Genomic DNA, 18190 nt, shown 5'->3' on the forward strand with positions numbered 1-18190 from the left:
TAGACATACACACGTGCATGCATACAATTACAAACACTCTCGCACATATTTATGCAAACAAATAAACTAATTTCATGACGCACAACGCTGCGCGCCTGCGCAGTTTGCCAAAGCTATGAGTGTGTGTGTGTGTGTGTGTGCTACTTACAATTGTAACTAGCTAAAAAAAAAAATAAGTGTAAGATTTTGTTGGTTTCCCGATTTTTGTCAAACGTGCCTACACCCAAAAAAAAGAAGTAAAATAAAGATTCATTGTACTCAGAATTGAAGTCGACTTGGCGATACCCTTTAGCAGATGGGATAACTAAATATCTATTTGAGAGCTGAGACAACATTTCATACTCCCCCCTCTTTCGCCCTCTCTCCACTCAGTAAGCAAACTCTTTATTCCCACCATAAGTACAGGGTATGAAAAATCGAAAACAAAGAGTGTAATGGCTAGACAACAAGAGAGTGTGATAGAGAAAGAGAGTTCATCGACTTTGAGACAAATTGCGTTTGTGACAATTGCCAAGCATTTGGCATCGCCATCGACATCGACATCGACTTTGCCATCTCACTCGCTCACACTCTTCAAGCTGCTGCTGCTGCTCACTCTGGCTCTGGCTGCTTATGCGTAGGTACTAAATTATTGTTGTATTTTCATTAGTCAGCAGCGACGCCGGCCGCAAAGGCAGCCCACAAAAACACAAACCCCCGAAAAAACGTAAATCCAGGTTAGGTATAGAGCGCAGCTGCGCATAGTTTTTACTGCTATTATTATTGTTGTATTTGTTGTTGTTGCTGTTGCTGTTGTTGCTGTTGTGTGTGTGACAGTTACCCAAAAGATATCAGCAAGTAGTCGTCCGACTGGCACAAAATGGATTACCTTTAGCTCTACTTGGTCTACTAGTGGGGAAAAAAAAAACAAATGGAGCAAAGCCAAAGACAATTTCAATATACTTAGATTTCCTTCTCTATATGTATCTGTATCTGTGTCTGTAGCTTTCTTAAGACAGCGAGAGCCCACACCCTAAAATCGTTATGACTGACAACAAGTTCATTACACTACTCTCCTTCCTCCCCCCATCCTCCCGCACTCCCCACCACAAAGAGACACATACATACATACACACGTACGTATACATATGTACGTACATGTGTTCCTACGTAGATCACAAATTGTGGCCTCTCCCAATATGGTCATATTTGATTGTTATTGTTTTATGATCTTGATGATGATGATTCAAATGTATCTTACCACTCACACACACACACACACAAATACAACTCTGTTAGTGAGCAATTTGAATCGTTAAATAGATAATTAAAGGAAACGAATTACACATCAAAAGTTATGCTTAGTCAAGAATATCGAAAGATTTATGTGCACTTTGTCAATGGAAATGACCTAAAATTTTATGCCAAAGAATATCGGTGATAAAAAAAGATTTTCGGACACATATCTGCTTTAGGCCGGAATCAGCTAAGATCGTTTTTTTCTTAATTACTAAAACAAGAGCTGTCCTATAAAATCTCTGTATTCTTTTGTCCTGTTTCATCGTTAGTTGAGCTTTTCCAAGATGGAAAATTGTGAAATCTATTCCGATTATAATAATAATTACATATTATGCACAAATTCAAAGTCAGAATAGTCAAGTAAGAAATACTTATGTATTAACTTGGGCGGCCAAATTGCTAGCAAATTTGATTTAGCCACTCCAACTCTTAGAAAGCCCTAATCGATGCCCATTTCTCCTTTTTCTTGGCGGCTTCAAGTGGATTTTCCCTGCCCTTCCTTTGCTCCTTATAAATAACTCATTTGCTATGACATTTTGTGTCGTCCCATTTAAATTTTCAATTTTTGTTTCATTTTGCTGTACAAAAAGTTTCCTTAATTGTATGAAACTAATACATGCATATGTGTGTGTGTGTGTTGTGTGTGTGTGTGACTACTTTGAGATATTTTTTCTTGATGTGGGTTAACAGCCATTTGGGGTCTTGTGTCTCCTACTCTTAAGCATTTCACTTGGTTTTCAAACTTTTGATTGTTATTATTATTATTATAACTCTTACCCAGACCCAAAAATAAAAAAAAAAACACATAATAAAAAAAAAGAGGAAAACAACAAGATATACACACAATTCTAAGCACTCGCCGCATTTTTGGTTTAGTCATTTTCAAAAAAAAAAAAAAAGAAAAAATTAAAATTCATTTGAATATGGTTAGATGAATGTATGTATGTATGTGATGTGTTGTATTATGTGTGTGTGTGTGTGTGTGTGTATCTAATTTCTATTTCTATTTCTATTGAGCATTATATTTCTTTGGTTTTATAATCGCATCAAGTCATGATTGTGCCACAACTTTGACTTCTTTCTCTCCATCATCCATCTCTTTCTCGCTCTCTCTCTCTCTTTTCCTCTCTGTCCCTGAGATATTTCTCGTTTTTATTTTCTGTAGCACTTGAAGGCGTTCAAAATAATTTCTGGTTCCATTTAACTTGGTCTTAAAATGAAATAAAGAAGAAAAAAATTATAAAAACCCAAAACGAAACGAAACTCTTCCACTTGAAGTAAGTAAAAAGAAAGCCTCATCTCATGTCTCGTCCCGGCTCAAAGTTATTTTTTTTACTTTTTCGAGTATTTGGCTTTAATTGTTCCCCAAGCTGAGAATCTAAGATTGATTGAAGGGAGATGGAGAGGTGTGTGGGGGGAAAGGGGGGAGGCACAGAGAAGAGTTGAACGAACTTAACAATTTAAATCGAAATCTAAGCAAATGTAAATTATGGCCCAGTGATTATCATTAGATTGAAGGGGAGTGGGGAGTGAGTAGGAATGGGGAGCATATGTATCTCGTCGCTACATTTAGAATGATTTGTGAGCCAATGGCAAGGCAAATATCGTATGCCGAAGCCACGCCCCAAAAAGCAGTAGCAATCCAAGCCACCGCCGCCCTGTCATGTCGCAATGCGCAATAATAATTACAAATGATCAGATGTCAATTTTTTTTTTGTAACAATATTATTTTACAGGCTGCTTGCTTGTCTCTCTCCGCCACTTCCATCTCTCTTACATTCGCTTCTTGTCTCGCCTCACACCCTGTTGCTCCCTTTGGGGCAAAAACTTTTTTAAACAAATGAAATTTATTGTTAACGGTTAGTGACCCGAATTACACGTATCGCTTATTTATATCTACGGGGCCAGACCGCCGATCGAAGCGTAGCTCTGATGCGTGAATGTAGTGGTATGAGTACGAATATGTGGCATGTATCTTTAAGTAGCAAAAGCCAAAGAGTCAGACCCATCGACTGGCTCAATCGAATCGAACGACGAACCGACGAAGCGCGCTCAAAAGCACTTTTAATTGCGCTCCCATCGCCATCCGCCTACAATATGGTACTATATACTATCTTTGTATCTGATCTTAATGTGCGCACACATACACACACTGAAATAGTCTTTATAGACTAGAACGGAACAATAGTTTTATTTAATGTTTTGATCACAAAATATCTCAAATACGAAAAATATGAATCGAATATCTTTTAAGATGGAATTTCTTGTCCTTTTTCATTTTTCAAGTTAAGTTCCTCTCAATGAGCTACTTACATTTCATTGAATTGGCATTTCAGTTATGCGCCATGGCATTAATTAACATGAATGTTTGTTCAGAGCAAAAAAAATTGCTCATATATGTATGTATATGAAAATGTAGCCACGCAGATTGCTTGAGCTTGTCAGCAAGACAAAACTTATGTGTATCTGTCAGATCTCAGTATCTATATCTGTGTATCTCTCTCTCTCTCTGTCTCTCAGTCTCTGTGCATGCGTCCAAGTCTTTGTACTTGGTTCGCATTATACAAATATACATATATATATATATATATAAATGTGGATATGGCATATCTGTAAATCACGTTGCTGTACCACATGTTCTCCCCCCTCTTCTTCTCTTGTTTCTTTCCGCATTCAATTCCTATCTTTCAGATACATTTTTTGGGTTAACTCTTAAATTATTAATCCTTGTTGCCAAAGTCGTGTCACATTGTGGGAATCATTAGAAGAATTAGATCACACACACACACAACAAATAAATGCAGCTGGCACTTTAACGTTCTTTTTTCTTTTTGTTAACCATTCATTGTAATCTTCCTTATCGTTATATATTTTGCATTTTGCAATCGGCAATTTAAATGTTTACTTAGGCGTGTTTTTATGAGCTTATCATCTTTAGGTCGCCAGCTCGTTCGTTCAGTTGGTCGGTCGGTAAGTCGGCTAAAGCCAAAGGAGAAAGAAATTAAATTAAATGCGCATAACGTATAACAAATTGTTTAATTATGCCCTCAGTAAGACCAACAAAAGTGTTAACTTATTCTCTGATAAAAAACAAAAAAACAAGAGAGAAACCAAACGAAACGAAACGAATAAAAAAACGCACCCAAAGACATTTCCCTGCTCCGGTGTGGTCTGGCCTAGCCTGGTGACGCCTTCTTTGTATAGTTTATAACTCTTTCCCGTTGTAGTTTTACGTAAAGTTTAAAAAAATTGAAAACTAGGAGCGGATGTGTGTACTTAGGCTTAGTGATGGTAACGTGATCCAAGTTAATTAAGTCAAGTAAAGAATTATGCCAAACATTATGGAAAGTGTTCGACTTATGTGTTTAAGACTATTCGGAATCCATTTCTTTGGAGCTTAAGATGAGAGTAATGCACTGAAATCCATTTAAATATTGTCAATTAGAAATTGGAGCTCAAAAGTGTATCGAATTTAATGAAAAAATTACATCAATTGGTAATCAAATGAATACAAAACTTAGAGCGATTGATTTACAATTGTTGGATTTTAAAGAAATTTTGATTAAATTTATCAAAATGTAAATCTATTAAACAGACTAATCACTTAAACAACAAATTTAATACAAGTTTATACTTTAAATACTCAGGTTTTTTTATATTGATCAGGATTAACTGAAATACTTATGGATAGTCAAAAGTCATGCCATGAAATGACTAATTTTAGGACAGTCGTAAGTCTATGTAAACAAGTTTTTTGTATTATCTTTAAGATAGTGAATTAGGGGTCGGCACTTTTTAATATAAAGTTACGTATGTATGTATGTATGTATATGCCTTAAGCAGCATTTACATATGTATAAAGACAAGATTTAAATTTTAATTAGCCACGAAAATTAAATTGGTATCAGTGACGAAGTTAAGTAAATTTACACAAGAAAGTCGCCCCCAATTGATGGCCTCATATAGTATCTACATAAGTTTGTCTATGTGTGCGTGTGTGTGTGTGTGTGTGTTTGTAAGTTTAGGTGTAGTCATAAGTATTTTCACCATTATACAATAATTACCTTTTTGCCGCTGCCTTATCGAACTAAATAAATATTAAATTGTAATTAAAGTCATGGGAGTGATTTTCGTTTCTATGTCTGTTAAATCAACAACAAATTGTTAAGGCTACATAATTTGTGTGTGTCTGAATGTGTGTGTGTGTGTGTGTGTGAGTGTGCGTGTGCATGAATGTTGAGCTCTTTTGTTTATCTACTCGACGCACCTTGTGTCTATATAATTGATAAATAAGTCAACTGACTTTACTTTGCATTAAATTGAACTGAAATTTAATTGCTAATTGCATCGTTTAGAGGGGCTTATAAAATTTTAACTCTAAGAACTACTATGTAGGGTAAGAGACATGTGATAGATGACGCTAATTAAGTTGTCTTTGTTGTTGGTTTTTCTTTTTCTGGCTGGAAGGTGGGTGACAAATGCCCAAGGCACTCGGTCAAATCGCTAAACACCAAAAAAAAAATAAGAAAAAAAAATAGTCCAACAACTATTTCAGATACATATTTCTATAAATACATACAGACATACATATCTCTTGTATGATTTTGAACACAGCTTGCACATTTTTTCCATATGTTTGTCTGTATGTATATAGTGCACACCTGGACGCAACGGTGGGTATCTAGAATCTAGACCCGGCAACAACAATAAGCCCCCAAAACGCCAGCAGCAGCCAAAGCCAAGCCATTCGGCCAAAACCAAGACTTCTGATATCAACTGGACCACAAAATCAGCAACTGCTGCGCCTGCGCCGACGTCTACCTTTCCTCCCTCCCTTTCGTCTATCCTTCTCCTCCCCCAACTATGATGCATGACTCATATAGAGCGAGATATTCGTTTAGACAACATACATATACATGCATAAATTTATTATTAAGCTTAACCATTAAATTATTCATAAATTAATAACGGTGACTATTCAATAAAAAAAAAACAAATTCTGATCATTTAATCTGTCTAAGTAAATTTACAATTGGAAGAAAAATATTTTTATGTTTATTTCGCATTTGATTAATACAATTTTCTTCCCATTGATAAATACATTATTTGATTCCTTTCATTTCATTTCATTCAATCTATGAATAAATACATATGTACTATGTATGACGATTTTCAGTGGTTCTCATACCATTACATAGGTCTAGCAGGGCATTTAAATTAGGCCAAATTTAAGGTCATAGAAACGACTTTGCTATTTGACAAAGAACAAGTATCTAAGGACACGGGATCCACTTGAGTGAAAATGGTTCAGGACAAGCCTTATGTCATAGAAGCTGCTTCTCTTATAAAATTCGCCCCAGAACAAGATGAAAAATTTCGATAACTTGTATGATAATTTCTCACTTTGATAATTTGCCAACCCCTACCCCCTCCCCTCTTGAAGGGCTGTAGAATAAGTATTTTGTATTTTTGATGTTAACGCATCTGGGTTAAATATAACCAGTTATTGAAATAATGACAGTGCGCGCAGCTGTGTGATATGCTCGGCTCGACTTAACTCGGCTTGGTTTGGCTTGGCTTAGCTCACATGAAGGCCATTTGTCCTTTTTTGTTTGTATGGGGAGCATTTTAATTCGCAGTTTGATGTCTTTTGTCATATGGCATGGGCATGTGTATATCTGTGAGATACTTTCTGTCGAGGAGGCATCATAACTTATGCATCAACGCGTAACTTGAGCATAAATCGCGCGTTGTCACCCCGTCGCCGAGAGAGAGAGAGATAGAGAGAGGGAGAATTCTCTGATTTAACTTCTACTCCTCTCTGACTGCCTTTTGTCATCCATGTCTTGTCCGTCATCATCGTGATGATCGTCGGTTATGGTGATCGTTTGTCGTTCGTCTTTCTTCGTTGATTTGCCCCCCTCCCCACAACTCACCTCTTCTCTTGTCTTTTCTTTCATTTTGATTGTTTTTTTTTTTCTTTTTTGTTGTCGTTAAAATATTTTTGGGTGTGTTCTGTATTTTAATAGCTCGAAACGCTTGCGCATTGCTGCCTGCCACCACTTCCTTTCGTATCGCACTCACACACACACACACACATACTACCGCACTAGCACACCCTCTTGCCCCCTACCATAATCTACCTCAGCTATATTTTAGCTTGTTTAATTTCTTTCGAATTTGTCAAAAAGAAGAGAAGTAGAAAAAGAAGAAGAAGGAGTTGGGGCGGGGGAGAAAAACGTAACATGATTTCAGTTTTTACTTAAAGTACGCACACTCTCGCATTAGACTCGTTCCAACGCCGACGCCGACGACGACGACAGCTAATCCCCTTCATTTAACAGATCTCACAGAGAGCGAAAGAGAGAGAGAGAGAGAGAGAGAGTGTGTGTGTGTGTGTGAGCGAGAGGAGTAGCAGATACTCACTTTGAATTATTAAATCCTAATCTTGATTGTACATTTTCAGTTAGAGTTTCGTTCTTCTTTTGGAGTTTTGTGTTTTTGCTTTGGCTTAATATGCCTTCCCAATGCGATCGCACGAACTCGTCGATAATAAAAGGCAGACGATTCCAGAGATTCATTCAGGTAAAACTCCCCCACCTAGCAACGATGACGATGACGAAGAAGATGATGATGATGATGATGACTGGGCACAGATTTCCTGTGTGTGTCTTTGATTTTAGTCTCGATTTTAGAGGATCAACGAAATGTCGTCAGCTTTTTTTATACCGAATTCGCATTGATTTCGTATTTGTATCTTTTAACTCACTCACTCACACACACACCCAGCTAAGATTCAGCTCTTAATTCTTGACAAATGATTTGGGTTATGCGATTAAGCAGCAAACTAATAATGTTTGTTCATTCACTCATTTCGAAGAAACTTAAAACAGAAAACCAAAAACCAACAACAACAATAACTTCAAATTTATGATATAAAATACCTACCGTATACATTTTTGGTATACTTATACTTTTTTTCTTGTTTGGTAATTAAGTTCTCAGTTAAATTCCAAGCGAGTTAGAACTGCGTTTCAATTATTCGATGGTTGCCTTAAATTTCTATTTAAAACCCATCTACACATAGAGGCACTTCCCTTGGCATCAAATTGCGCAGTTGTCGACGGAGAGATAGACACTAAAAAGATGCTATCGTCGACACAATGGCACTTTGAAATATTAATCCTATATTATTAGAGTGCACGGAGCCCAACCCCAAATCCAAAAAAGTACGAAACTCAAAAAAAAAGTTGTCAAGGCCCAAACCGAGGGTAGAAGTATAAATTGTTTTCTTTGCATTGAATTCATTTTTGTTGCCATCTGACCGACTAACAGGATTTTGTATACATAGAACCCTTTAAAACTCACTTTTACCCCCTTATATACAGTAAGTACGCAAATCTTGGTATTAATTAAATCACAATTTTCTGTTTCTCCTATTTGAGACTGCGAAATATGCAAATTCGGAGCAACATTTTCATCTGATTAAAGAATGCATTTTTTGGTAATATTATATATAAGAAAATGAGCGATTTTAAGGGGTGAGATTATATTGAATGAAGAGGGAGGTCGCAGAATTGTTATAGTTTGTTTTTTAAGGTATTAAATTAGATATTAAGACTATAATTCTGGCAAAATATTTCAATTTTTGACTTTTCTCTAAAAATACAAAATAAAAAATAATAATAATATTTTCATTGTTTTAATTCCCGATAATAAAGTACCCAAAAGTGTTTTTAAAATTTCTTAAGAAATAGTTATTAGTTTGATACACAAGGGATTAAGTAAAATGTTTTAGCTATGACTAATAATAATACGCATTTTCTTAGTAAAAAGACATTTCCTTCTTTATGGAAATAGTATTAAATTTTCATAAAAATATAAAAGATGGTGTTTAAATATTTTTGGCATATGTTTTTCTGTTTTAAAAGCCTTTGTCTTCGTTTTGGCCATGATTAATTGTTAAGAGTTAAGTTATTTTGTTCTGTTCTTCTGGTTTGCCCCATTTCGGATGGGTCGGGCAGAGGCGCCGACAACTTGGGGCGTTACCAGGTGGAGCTACCTGAGATCCATGGGATTCATAAAGCTGTCATAATTTATGACTTGAAGACGAGAAACAAGAAATAGTTCTTATTAATTGATAGAAGTCCAAACTGAAGAAAAATGTAAAGAAAATGCGTTTTTCCCCCCTTCATTTAGTTGGATTTTGTTTTTATTTTATTGTGACTAATTGCGATTGGTTGTCAATTGGTTTGCATGTTGCAGACAAATAAATTAATGGGCTTTTTATTTCATTTTCGGGGAAGAGGGCGGCAGATCGTGGAATACTCATTGTTGTTGTTTCTGTTGACTGACGGACTGACAGTAGGACGGAATCGGTTATGAGGCCCGCATCTGCAGCCATTTGTCGGTTAAAATAAACATTAGAGAGAAATGGAAAAAAAAATATATATGTATAAATGTTCCCTAATTTTAGTTGGCGTGAAAAACTTTACCCCAATTATTTGTGTGTGTGTGTGTGTGTGGAGTTTGGTTGTTGTTTTTGTTAATTTGGTAGCAAGAGCGGGTTAAGGTCTTTCTATAAGGCAATTGTCACATGAGCTAAGCCTAAGGGTACCCCTATATACACATACATATGTATGTAGATATATGTGTATATGTATGTCTAAACTAAATGCTATTAATTCGTTACTTAATTGCTGCCGTTGCCGTTCTTATCGCGCGGGTCTTATGTTAGTTTGTGCGCCTTGAAAGTTGCTCGCTCCCCATTGAAAATAATTAAAATTAATTAAGACATTTTTGTTATGTATTGTATAGATATACATACATACATATGTAGTATGGCCTCCGCCTTTCTTTCAGTCACTGTCTTACTGTCTCCGCCCCCCATTTCCCATATCTTTATTATTATTATTTCTGTTGCATTGGCCAATCGTGTATCTATAAATTTAAATCGTCTTTAATTGAAGCGACTTCGAATGGGTTGTTTTTGGGTGACGACTGACTGTCCGTCCGTCTGTCTCTCCGTCCGTCCGTCTATTCCTCTGATATATTATACATAACCAATTGGTCTATACATACATATGAAATTGTGGTCTTTTGCGCAATGTTTTAATTAATATTTAATTACATTCTGGTATTGTAGACATTCTCTTGTTAGATCTAAAAAGCACCAAGTACTAAGCTAACTGATTTGTCAAGTTTTTGGGGTCGGCATTATCAAAATAAAAAGTATAAGAAAAAACATTTGATTGATGGTCAGTTTATTGTTTCGGCTTAAAATCAAATAAGGATGCAATGACTCAAGCCATTTGGCTAACTGAGTGACTGACTGACTGACTGACTGATAGATGGACATATGCATTCATTGTCTATGCTTTTCTTTAGAGTTTCCACTAAAAGACTGACTGAAAAGAGTGATGGAACGAATTAGCATACAATATTTATAGCCAGAGAATATGGAGTGCATACACATATATATTCTCGATCTTTATTAAGACCTAATTCATTGGGGTGTGACTTTTAATTCATACGGGAGTAACGCCAAATATGATTGTCATAAATTTACATTTAAATCTAGTAATTAAAGCCCTATCTTTGTCTTTGTAAGGTGATGAGTCCGTGTAAAGGATAGAAAATAACTCTTTGGAGTCAAGTGATTCTAATTTACGAACCTTGACTGTATCGACAGTGCATTTAAATGAAGCGAATTACAGGGTATGTATGTGTGGAGTAGATCGTTTTACATTATAGACAGGGACTCAATTGAACATAAACAGAATCCCAAATACCTTTCAGCATTGAGTACTTTAGGTCTCCCATTTTGACCACCCTGTCCCCCTCTCTATCTCTCTCTCACTCTCTCTCTCTGTCGGCAATTGAGTGCCAATAAATAAACCTAATTGTTTATTTCATTTAAAGCTCTTTTCTTTTTAAATATTTATAAGCATTGGCTATAATAAATAAGCCAAACTGATTTTCAACGCCATAGAAAATGTGATTGGGTCTACATATTTTTATGGCACTTGGAAATTAAGTAGTCACATTCACCCAGCCACACAGACAGTCAAGTCAGCCGGTCCGGTCCGCCAGATGGTGAAATGAGAGAAACAAATGGGATGATGATAGTGACAAAAGAGGAAGCAAAAGAAGCGCAAAGAAGATGCACACATACCATAAATGAAAATTGTTGTATTCAAATAATTGCCATTTGAATAAATTTTATTTTTTTTATATTTGGCAAATAGCTAGTGACTAATTTAATGAGAAGCATATAGATCAGCATTATTCATTCATTATGCACTATGAAATTTTATTATGGTAACAAATATTTGCCCTTTGAATCCCCAACTCAATGAAAACCTATAGAGCAAAATAATAATTTTATTGCAATTGATATCAGATCAATTTTAAGTTACTAGGTAAAAAGTCTTTATTTCCACTTCAGTATTTAGTTGTAAACTTTATCTTCAGAAGTATTTTGCACGTTAAAAGAATGCAAAGAATGTTTATTCATTTTTATTTTTCGCATATCAAAACGAAAAACTCTTATTACAAAGATTAAATGCTCACATACCATTTAGATATATGTATTAAGAAGTCTTGTGATTACAGCATATTTTCATATCATTGTAATAAATATCGGAATGCCATTTAGCAAAAGATTTTATGAATCACCAAGCAGAAAAGTTAAATGTTGACACTTACATACATATATTTCGGAAGTAAATTAAAGAATTTTAATAAATATATTTTTATTTTTTCAAGTTTAAAATATTAATATTGTTGAATCTGTTTGTAAAATGGAAACTGCAAACATTTTTCTATGAATAATGTCATCTAAAGTGACCTTGTCCCAGGGCTAAATCCATTGAAACTCAAATATTTAATGATTAAGAATTATTATTTATAATCTATGCCACGATTATCGATCATACATATGTATGTATCTACATATATATGTATTCATCTCGATATCGTGTTAACTATAACCAATTAATAAAACAAATGTGGCTATTTCGCATTTTGGGGAAAATTGAAATCGGTATTGGTAATGGGAAATTGGCCTGAGTTCGTTGAGTTAAAACATACTTTGCTTTTAATTATAAGTACAACAACAGCAACAACATTGTGGACCACATTTCATTTTTCTCAATGAACAAAAAAAGAAAACACAACATTTTCAAACGAATGAAATGAAAAAAATCAAATTGAAAGAGACGCAAGAGACGCGCCCAAGGAAAACACGGGAAAATTATGAGAAGGAAGGGAGCGAAAATATGATTTGTGTAAAAGTTTCGACGCTACTCGGCAATATCGGGCATTCAGCTGTGATTAAGCACTTTAAGTGTAATTTCCAATTGCATTTGTATTGGTGGATTGCACTTAAAAATAGCCAGAAACGGGCGTTCTCATAAAGGCGAATCGAGTGGAGCACATGCTAAACCATAACTAAAATCTTTATGGCCAAAACAGATCTATCTGAACGATATCTGGGCATACGAGGGAACGACGACGACTGTGGTCGGCATTCATATACATATACACATGACATATATACATACATATGTATTTTTCTATATCTATCTAGAAATATGTATGGCGGCGGCTGTTTTAAGTCAATTTTTGAATAATTATGAATCGTTTTTCGCTTTCGTTGTTCTCTAATTATAACAACATCATAATCATAATTTCAGTATTCGAGTATTTCTCATTTTCCCCAAAACACTTTTGTGATGTTCTTAATGTGCCAAAATTCACGAATCACACACACACACACACACACATAGAAACTCGAATGAATAGAAATTGCAATATGTAAATGTATACATCCCATATGGTTAAAGAATTTTGGTCTATATAAAATTTATACATTTGCAATTTCAAGACGATTAATTTAAGTACGCCTTAAGAGATGTAAAACTATCGAGATGTTTGTTTAGTTGAATTTTGTTCTAAAAAAAACGTCAGTTCATTTCATTATCCTTTTTGATTTTATAAATGTTTATATAGGAACACTTTCAGTGCCCTTGGTAAATAGAATCCTAAATTATATCCCATAGGAATGAAATTAATTTTCGAGTTTTTAAGAGAATTGAAAATTTATCAAGGTTTTGTGTAACGTTTCCTTATATTTTGGGTCGGGAAATCACCAGTCGAGTTAGGCACTTAAGGGACCCATATTGTATGGTCAAAAATCAAAGACCCCCGAGATCATTTTGTATATGTATGTGTGTGCGTGTATATAGTTTTTAAGTGTTCTAGTGTTTGCATGTGTTTCCTCAATTATATCCGCATAAGTCCAAGCGGAAATTCTATATCAGATTAATGTAGTTTGATTTTATGTGGTGCTAAATTACAAATCTAAGCTCCTTTTAAGGGCCTAAAAACGTATTCTCCGGATATTGTTAGATGCCAATAAATATAATGAATAAAAATCAATTAATATTCAAGAATAAGCAATAGAGATTAAGACAAATTTATATGTATAGTACGTCACTGCAACAAGCAACGAGCAACGTTCGTTCTATGGTCGTTGAATGCGTGCCATAAAAAAAAAAAAAATCACAAACACACTCAAATCTTTATAATATGCAATCGTAATATATAGTTTGTATAGTTTCTTCTTCTTATACTTTTTTCTATTTCTAAATGGTTGTTGGTTTTTTTTTTAATGACTAAGACTAAGGAGCGGTCGAACACAGCAAAAATTAGCTCATAAAATAGAAATTAGCTAAATGATCCGCTGAATCATATGTATATGTACTTATATACATTTGTAGATATGTATATCTAGGTTCTATATATCTGTGAAATTCATAAGGGTTTTTTAAAGTATTTACCATTTTGTTTTGAGGTTTTGATTATCCTTTATTTTTGTTGCTGGTAAGTTTTGTCGGTGCAAAAGTTTGTTTTGTTTTTGTTGTTGTTTTTGCTTTTAATCCCAAAGAGTTGCAAAAGTTTTCGATTTTTGTTGTTATTGTTGTTGTTTTTTTTTTTGTTAACACATATTCAAATGTTTAGAGAAGTTTTTGCAAAAGTTTTGCAAATTCAATTTCGTGGGTTCTTTTCTTCTTCTTGTCAAGCACTTAGTTAGTTAGATAGTTTTGTTGGACGCGTGCCGATTCCGTGTTGAAAAAGGAAATTTACTCTCACACACAAATAAACACAATTGTATTGTTGTTGTTGTTGTTGTTAACACGGAAGACTCTGTTCCGTTTATTACTATATTTTAATAAAATAATATTAATAAAATATATATTTCCAATTTCTTATTTTTCTTTTGCCGCTGCGCGCGTTCGCACTGCTGCACGTTTAGTCAATGACTAAGGGCGGGTAATTCAAAAAAAACCAAAGGCCAATTCGCCCAGCCACACGAGTTCTCTCAGCCATAGTGAATATTCGCCCAGCCGTTGTGAATAGTCTCGCCGAGCCATACTGAATACGTCGACGTCGACGTCGAAGCCAGCGTCGACAGCAGCAAACACACAACAAAAACCAAAAACTAATAAAATCAATTACAAACGCACACACACCGAAACATGCTACGGAGATTCGTTAAAACCCGAACTGTTTTAGCCCGAAGGCTCAACCAACACGACGAAGTGCTAGAAAAGAGAGACAGAGAGTGCAAGAACATTTTAGCTGTCTTTATGCTCTCTGTTATGTTTTTCTATAATAGTGGCCACATAACTAGTGCACCATGGGGCTATGACCCAACTATAAACTGAAGATACATTTTGGTCTCTTATGCAGTTTAATTTTTTGTGTTCCAAAAAAACAAGACGCAAAGTGAATCAAGACTTTCTATAACAAACCATGTAAAGATAGGTTTCAGGTACTAATTCCAATAAAACCTCATAACTATCAGGTATTTTGTAAAAAAAAAAATAAAACTACAACGTAAACGTAAAAATGTAAAAAAAAAAATGTCTAGAGTTCAAAATCCATGTTGTCGTTTCCAGAAATTTTAAAAAAGTTGATTAAGTTAAACACAAAACAACGCAACTTCGAAACCAACTTAGTACAAATTAATCGGCGAAGGGAAATGAATTATAAAATCGAAAGACCTAGGCCGTAGGTTATTACTTTTACATATGTAAGTGCAAATATTCAAGATAATTTTAAACGCAACGAAAATTTAAGTTATTTCCTACAAATTTATATTCTGGCGTCATTTAGAATTCAACGACAGAATCCTAATAATATTAGCAATAAAAATTGTTTTAATAAATTATCCTCCTGTATGGCTGCGTGTTGTACTATACTTGTGGCCACTATTGTCGGTTTGAATATGGGCCAAAAGTAATGACAATAGCGGCAATTGTTGTAATTGTTGTGCTCTTTTTAGCTCTCTCTTTTTTAAACTCCCTCACTCTCTCTCGTTCTCTCTGGCTATCACTCTCATTTTGAGTGGGTGGGAGAGCATTTCTGTATGTCTGATTACATTTGTGTGCGTGTGTGTGTGTAGGTTCGGTGCCAAATGAGCCAAGCAAAACAAAAAGGCAAAAAATGCTTATGGTCCACATCTTGCCCCCCACAATAGAATGCTCTCCCCGCTGCCATCCACATATAATTCGCAAGCAATTCTGATGCATTTATTTTGCTATTTTGGTTTTTATTTGCCTTTCAGGAATACAGTTAGGAAATGTTGCAGCTGCATAGCATAGTTCAGGGAGTTACAACCCCACCCCAAGCCTTTTTTACACATTTTTAAAAAATAAAATAAATATCCTTTTACCCTCATGTCAACGACCGTTATTTCGTCGATCTTCAATTGCCCTTCCCATCTTCATTATAATTACACACATACATACAACATTCCCGCTCACACGCATACACAATACATATACATATACAAACATACATATATTGTACATAAATCGCAATTAATCAAGTGCAAGCCAATGCCAACTAGAGACACAAAGGAAGAAAAAAATCGTTTCTAACTCTCCTCCTAACTCTTAACCCTGTGAATTGAAGCAGCAGCAGCAGGAGCAACCCTCCTCGTATTCCTTTTCCTACCCAAAAACTAACTCAATCCAAAATCCCAACAACAAGTTCAAAACTCCGAGTTCTGTGAACAACAACAATTACAAGGCGAATTGTTTGGCTCTCACTCACACTCCGTTTGCCTCTCCTGCTTCCTCTCATTCCATCTTCCTTCATATAAACGGAGAGCAGCTACTAAAAATGTAATCATTATGCTTTATCGTAATAATCAGCAGCCGCAGCAGCAAAAGCAGCAAAGTTTTGAATACCCTTGGAAAAAGAAAATGTTTCTAAAGTATTCGAAGGGTATATTGGGATTAGTCAAAAGTTAAAACAAACGGAAAGGAAATACAAATGGACGATGGATGTATAGCCGCTTAGGAGTTTTAACTACAAAGTAGTTAAAACGCTATAATGAATTAATAATTTTACTTGTGTAAACACTTTCTTGACAGTTGATTTTTGTTACTTTTTTTGCTTTTTTGTTATTTTCTTTTGTTAATGAAAACATATTTTTATGTTTACTAATAGGTTATAGTTTAATTTACATATTTTCATTAAACAAAAAATTTGATAATCATATTCTTACTGTTTTTATTTCGCTTTAAAGCAAAAACTAAAATGTTTTCTCTGTGTGTAAACACTTTCTTGCCAAACTATATGTGAATAAGTTTTGAAACTGTAAAATTTAACTCGGAAAATTTTAAACACGCAAAGATCAATATTTTTATAAATAACAGAAATTATTTTGTTTACAAAGAAGTTTCAACCAAAACGTAAATCAATCTTATTTATTAATATTGATGAAATGCTCGAAATGGCTAAAGAGTCATAACCAACTTAGTTGGGATAGTTATGAGATGAGATAATTCTAAACTTTTCGCTAGAATATTAACGTCTAGGCAAGTGAGAAAACTATTCAAAATCATTCTCAGTTTACTTATTTTTCCTGATGACATTGAGAAAGTAAGCGACCAGCATTTATATTTCTGAACTCAATTACTGGGTATTTAATAGTCCTTTCGGCCCATCATTATTACTGCAATCATCTCACTTGTTTTCCAACTGCCACATAGACGACGTACTAATACAAATAAAAGTACAAACGAAAGTCAGAGTATGTATATATAGCATACTTACATATATACATAAGTATATACTGGCTTACATATGTACATACATACAAATACATAGTAGAAATACTAGCCAACAAACAGGCAAACAAACAAACTAAATTACAACAATTCCAAAAATTTATAATTGTGCACACACACACAAACACACACAGAAAGAGTGAAAGGGCGAGTGGCAGAGTGTGTATGTGTGTGTGTGAGAGAGAGAGAGATGGAATTTCAACCCACCACCCAAAAACAAGAGCCACCACCCCATCACAGCCATCATCATCATCATCGTCTCCTCGTTCGCTCTGGCTTTGGTTTGCCTTCTCGCCTTACAATTCGCCATGCCCAAGCCCAAGCCCAAGCCCAAGCAAGGACGAGGAGCATACAAATTCAACAAAAAAAAAGGCAGTTAAGTTAAAATGTACTTAGAGTTTAAGCGTAACCCCGAAATCCCAATCCCAAACCGAACCCAAAAACGAGATTGTGTGTTTTAAGCGTTTTAGTTTGCCCTTCCTGCCGTCGACTCCTGCCCTGCTGCCTTCTTCTTTTTGTCCACCCCTCCAATCCCTTCTCCTGTTTCAGCTGAGAGCATTGGCATTGGCAGCGCTGTCGGCGTCGAAGTCGACGACGACGTTGACTTCATTGTCAGCCATCTTGGGCGGCGGTTATTAAATTTTATACAAATACTAAAAATGAAATCAAAATTTTCTTATTACAATGACTATTTTGAGACTCGGCCCGGCCCATCCCCTCCCCTCCCCTTCCCTCTCCTCGCTACTCCACCTTCTCAATGGAATGGA

At 35.1% G+C, this 18190-nt stretch overlaps 1 protein-coding gene across 3 annotated transcripts in view; it reads right to left on the reverse strand.

Moving 5' to 3' along the window:
• The window catches only part of LOC6652140 (putative uncharacterized protein DDB_G0267716), a 45641-nt gene that overhangs the window by 7777 nt on the left and 19674 nt on the right, over window positions 1-18190 (reverse strand). The window contains exon 1 of one of the 3 annotated variants that reach the window (XM_047009844.1): window positions 14121-14433. The exons of the other annotated variants lie outside the window; for them this stretch is intronic. Within the exon in view, the coding sequence (XP_046865800.1) occupies window positions 14121-14123 (3 nt within the window). The 5' untranslated portion in view covers window positions 14124-14433. Of the gene's footprint in view, window positions 1-14120; window positions 14434-18190 lie in introns of those variants that run through there. 3 annotated transcript variants of the gene reach the window in all.

Source organism: Drosophila willistoni (assembly GCF_018902025.1).
Source record: "Drosophila willistoni isolate 14030-0811.24 chromosome 2L unlocalized genomic scaffold, UCI_dwil_1.1 Seg168, whole genome shotgun sequence".
In the NCBI taxonomy this organism is placed as follows: domain Eukaryota; kingdom Metazoa; phylum Arthropoda; class Insecta; order Diptera; family Drosophilidae; genus Drosophila; species Drosophila willistoni.